The sequence below is a fragment of the Emiliania huxleyi genome (assembly GCF_000372725.1).
Source record: "Emiliania huxleyi CCMP1516 unplaced genomic scaffold EMIHUscaffold_34, whole genome shotgun sequence".
NCBI classification, from domain to species: domain Eukaryota; phylum Haptophyta; order Isochrysidales; family Noelaerhabdaceae; genus Emiliania; species Emiliania huxleyi.
In genome coordinates this window covers 179,160-184,469 of record NW_005199443.1, presented here as the reverse complement: position 1 = coordinate 184,469, position 5,310 = coordinate 179,160, and the positions used below count along the sequence as shown (strand labels likewise).

General features: G+C 62.2%; 1 protein-coding gene across 1 annotated transcript in view; it reads left to right on the top strand.

Annotated features, from left to right (window-relative positions):
* Window positions 1-1,375, top strand: part of EMIHUDRAFT_463792 (hypothetical protein) — a gene marked incomplete at its 3' end in the record, with an annotated part of 3,807 nt that extends 2,432 nt beyond the window's left edge. Inside the window, exons 11-12 of the mRNA XM_005773300.1 lie at window positions 770-898; window positions 1,268-1,375. Coding sequence (XP_005773357.1) covers window positions 770-898; window positions 1,268-1,375 — 237 coding nt within the window. The remainder of the gene's footprint in view (window positions 1-769; window positions 899-1,267) is intronic.
* Window positions 1,376-5,310: the final 3,935 nt, after the last annotated feature.

The window sequence follows — 5,310 nt, the reverse complement described above, 5'->3', positions numbered from 1 at the left end:
AATAGGAAGAATTCAACAGGACAGCATAAAAGATAAGAATCAGTGGTACTAAGAGAATAGGCCATTAAAGGACCACAGCAAATGAACGCCCCGGAAAAAAAAATATTAAAAACCTTGGTAAGGGGCGGGTGCGTAAGTCGCATGCGTACTGCGCGCGGGCAGCGCCGGCTCGCCGCAGAGAGAGACACGCACTCCCGCCACTCACTCCCGCCCCGCTGACGTGCTCGTGCACGAACCAGGCGGACGAGAACATCTCCCCACATCTCCCTACACACCCCCACATCCCCCCACATCTAACATCTACATCTCCCCGCGTCTCCCCGCGTCTCCCCACACCCCCCCCCCATCTCCCCACATCCCCCCACATCCCCCCCCCATCCCCCCCCATCCCCCCACATCTCCCCCATCTCCCCCCATCTCCCACCATCTCCGTGGTAGGTGGACGAGAACATCAGCTCGACGCTGCGCGACAAGTACGGCGACCGCATGCTCCGCATGCAGGCCAACCTCACCGACCTGGCGGCCTACGAGGAGTCTAGGAACCTTCTAGGAACCTTCTAGGAACCTTCTAGGCCAACCTCACCGACCTGGCGGCCTACGAGGAGCTCTTTGCCTTCTCGTGCCCAAAGTTCCTCTCCGCTGCGCCGCCGCCGTACGAGGCGCCGGAGGACTACCACCCGCAAGAGGCGCGCCGGCTGCAGCCCGCTAGGAGTCGGAGTTCTGATGAGTCTTGCATCAGCATCACCGCCATTCGTGCTCTCATTCTTAGGCGTACCGGCTGCAGCTCAAGCTCTTCCTGGCCGAGGTGAAGCAGCAGGCGATGCTGCCCACCGTCCGCTCTCTCCTCAAGCTCTACACCACCATCGGCATCCCAAAGCTCGCGGAGCTGCTCGACGAGGTGGAAAGCGGCTACCCAGTTGAATGAACTCATTGACTAGCGTTACTTACTTCATTGACTGCTGCGACGAGGCGGAGAGCGGCGGCGACGCTGAGGGCGCCTTCCGGGAGCAGCTGCAGTGTCTCAAGCACAAGACGCACGCGCTAGTCCACTCTGGCGGATCGCCCATCTCCGGCTCCCTCGCCTCGAGCTGCTCAGGAGATGTCTCAGGACGTGTGTCTAAGAAGTGTCTGGGGGGGTGTCTAGGCTCCCTCGCCTCGAGCGCCGATGTCGACTTTTACGTGGACGGCGACATGGCGAGGGCCGGCAGGGCCCTCCACTCCTCCTCTCCCGCTTTCGGTGGACGCCGTGCTGCGCTCCTCTCTCTAGGCGCACGTGGCGGACAGTTCCCTCACGCGCCGCCACTCGGACTATTTTGTCCGCCAGATCGGGAAGCTCGACGAGATCATTGCGAACATCAAGGCGCCGGCGCCGTGAGGCATGCGGAGGCGCCGCAGTCGCCCCCCGCTGGCGAGGCGCGTCCGCGCAGTCGGGGCGTGCGTTGGCTTTACTACCCCCCCCCCCCCCCCTGTCCATCGCTTGCTCGGCTCGGCAGCACGCACAGGCCAGTCGATCGGCGTCGTCGCACGGCCGGGCCGCGCGGGACGGGGAGGGAGCGGGGGGTGGAGATCCGTAAATTCGTAAATGTGTAACAAAACCACCAGAGACTCCGACCCCCACCGGCCACCGCACCCAGCTACCAGGCAGGCAGAGACACAGCACTCGCGTCACGCTGAGAGCCGGAGGCTGGCCTCTCTCCCCAATACTAGGGTTGTCAAACGTTAACTTTTTGGGCCTAAATCCCGTGACGAAAAACGAACACACACCAAGCGCTAAAAGCGTGAGGAGGACACGGTTTCGAATTCGTACTAGTAAGGAGCATCTGAGCAAAATTGAGCCCGCTCAGGTGCGAACAAAAAAGATATAAGCGTCGAGCAGGTTTCGAACTGGGGACCTCCCGCCAGCAGGATTGGTCGAGGCTTCCCCGGTCCTCACTGGCTTGCCGGGGTCATGGGCCCCCCCCCTCTATAGCGCCGCCGGAGGCGGCGTAGCTTCCGAGAAGCTCGGTCAGACACACGGCACACGGGGGGAGAGACGGACACCACATCATTACGAATGACGCAAAAATGCGTCACGAGAGCGTGTAGAATGGCTACTTTCGCCGAGAGCGCGCTGCAGGCGCACCTGGTGTACGGCCCCGGAATGACGGTCACTGATTAAAGTTGGGCGCCTTTGGTCGAGGCTTCCCCGGTCCTCACTGGCTTGCCGGGGTCATGGGCCCCCCCCGGTCGACAACTGCCGGCGACGGCAGCCATACTGCGGATGAGCCCATACTAAGACGGTCGGCCGGCGCGCACAAAGGCGATGGGTATGCGAAATCCAGATCCATCGTCAATAATGGGAATCTTCGGGCGCCCAGGGCAGCTGATGGCGGGATTGGACGAATCAAAATCGTGTCGAAATCCAAACGGATTGCGCATGGTCCGGGTCGAGTAAAGCACGGCGTCGCAATTGGGCATTACGAGCACATGAAGCCAACAGTGCCACCATGATAAAGCCAAATTAGGGCGGTGCCGATGGCCTCGACATAGGAGGGGCCGTTGGCGGTGTCGACGCCAATGCCGGGTGACGGGTCGGTCACAGTGCGGTGCAACACAGCAATGTCGGGCACGATAAAGTGCGTAGACATGGAGTCGACGAAAGCCAAATTGCTGAAGCGATCCCAGGGGGAGGGGAATTGTAGGAGGAGCGATGGCGCCATAGGCGGCGTTGCAGGCATAGCCAAAACTACGCAAGGCCCCATGGAGTTGTGCTCGCACATGCCAGGCGCCCAGGTGGTGGCTGGCATATAGAGTGCAAGGCTTGTCCATGGTAGCGTACACGTTGGAGCTGCCATGGTGGTCGACGCTGTCATGTCGGTGGTGGTGTCGGCCTCGGCGATGCAATAGTCGAGGCCATACTGGCCGGAGGATAAGCCATACCTAGGTACTCGATAGCGGTCCCGCCATAGGCATAGCTGCCGCATAGAAGCAGGAGGCTAGACAGAGGCCGCATCGCGTCAGAGAGTGCTGTCACAAGTTTGATCCAAAACAACCACATACAAGACGGTCCCGCGCCTCGCCGCTAAGACGGCTACACGACCGCGGCTCGTGTGCGTGTAGCCGTCTTTTGTCTCTCCGTAGGACCGAGTGACTTCGAGAAGTCACTCTTCAAAGCGTTCACACGAGGCATCGCGACCGTTTCTTGCGCCGATCTTTGATCAAAATCAAGGCTAACCAGCCTAGAGATGACCCCTAGACACTCACCTACCTTGCCGACAGCCCACTGCGTCCGTCTGAAGCACCTCAAGTACGCCGGTGAGACGCCCGAAACGGGGTGACTTCTAAAAGTCACTCCGCATGTGGGCCGCCCTCGCGGTCGTCTGACGCGCCCTCCGGCCGCCGCACACTCGCCACTCACCCCGTCTCACCTCTAGATGATGCGGCGGCGCGCACGGGGCACTGCGGCTGCCGGCGCCGCGGCGGCCGGCGCCGCCGCTGCCGGCGCAGGCGCAGGCTCAGGTCGCCGGTACGGCGATGGACGATCGCCGCGTCGCGGCGGGGGGGTGCTGCTGTGCCCGATGCGACGGCTCCTCTTCGAGCAGGTGCTTGGCAAAGCCGGTGAGGGTCGCCAGCTTTTGTCCCGACCGGGCTGCAGATCGCGTAGCCAACCTGGCTCGGGTCCGGGAAGCACTGTGTGCAGTGGTAGGACCGCATGTACCCGCACTGATGCTTCTTGCTTGAACACGAGCACAATAAACACGAGCACAGACGCCGTGTCGCCTAGGGCTGTCCGCCTCAAACGTCGCACGGCGCCTCGAATTCGCGCAGACCAATGTAGTCTCTGAGGTAGGCGGCGGCGCGCAGTAAGCGCAGTAACGCATGCATTCGATTTGGATACCGGCGCTTGCGTGGGAGCGCAGACAGCGTCGGCCGCGGTGTGCCAGCGAATGTGGTGGTCCTCTTGTCCACTGCGTCCGAGCCGAACCAGCTGTCCACACGAGAAGCGGCGGCGCGTGGAAGAGCCACGACGAGGTCGACCGCCTCGACCAGTCAGCCTCCGGCACAGCATTGGGTGCCTGCATGTCGCCGGATTGCGTCGCTTGTGTCATCGCGTAGCGGTGCGGAGGCAGCGCCGTATATCGCCTCTTGCCCGCGGGGACGAGCGCTCAGCGCAATCGTCTCGAGGAAGGAGAAAACAATTTTATCACGCAGTCTCCAAGTGAACGCCGCCAAGCTGCTCTAAGAGCCTCTCCCGTCGCGGCCCGACTGGGGCCGAGTCCGCGGGGGCTCGCCAGGGGCTCGCACGGTGCACGGGCCGACGCTAGAGCACGTACTGTGCGCGCGGGGGCGAGTGACTTCGAGAAGTCACTAAGTGACTTCTTGAAGTCACTCCTACAGATAGACACTTTGTCCGGAGTGAATACCACAACGCGCTCGTCGGTGACGGTGTCCCCCGATTTCGCCGCGGTCGGCGAACCTCGACAGCGCTTTCGGTGGCATGCAGCTCTTTGCGACAGAAGCCTGGAGAGCAGCTCCTCTGTGCAGAGTGTGTGAGCAGCCTACTGTGCGGCTCGCCCTCACTGGCCCTCAGTCACTTGTGCTGCGGCTTGTGTGAGCGACACTGCTCGGCGACTGCCGGCACACACTGTGAGACCATGGGTGTGAGGTAAAACCACGCTACCAGCGCTTGGTCACATCGGCCCCGAGGTCAGATCCATCTACTCTGTTGATGACAAGACTTGTCTACTCGCTGGAGCCGAGCAGGAGGGCCCGGCGCACAACCCCCTGGTCAACTCACCCTCCACACCCCGTATCGCGTGTGCCGATTGCCGTAATATCGCGCGCGGAAAAAACGCGCGCGCCGCCATGGTGGCGGAATATAGTGTTAATGCCCGAGAACAGAGGACTCGTGGAGGCACGTGGCGATTTCCGCGTGTGCGCTAGGTGCAGGTCTGGTGGTGCAGAGGTTGCTGGCTGGCACGGCACTCGAGACACGCGCGCGAGGGTCACACTCACAGGGTCTCACACACGACTTCACAATCTTTCATTCAGGTCGCTCAGGTGGCGTAGAGGGTGGAGCCAGAATCTATGGTCTATGGACTATGCCGAGAAAGTGTATGCTGCTTGAGAGTTGAGAATCCGCCCAAGGTGGCTCGAGTCTCGGCCCTTCGCGCCGTGCCGTCTTCACCGACTGCGCTTGTGCGGCCGCTGCGCTACCCCCGCCGTCCCGAACGCCGCCGCAACGCCCGCCCCGCCGGCCGGCCGCGGCTTTGCCTTGGCCTGCGGGTTTCGGTTCTCGTCGAGCGGCAGCCTGCGCGCCTTAAAGGGTGG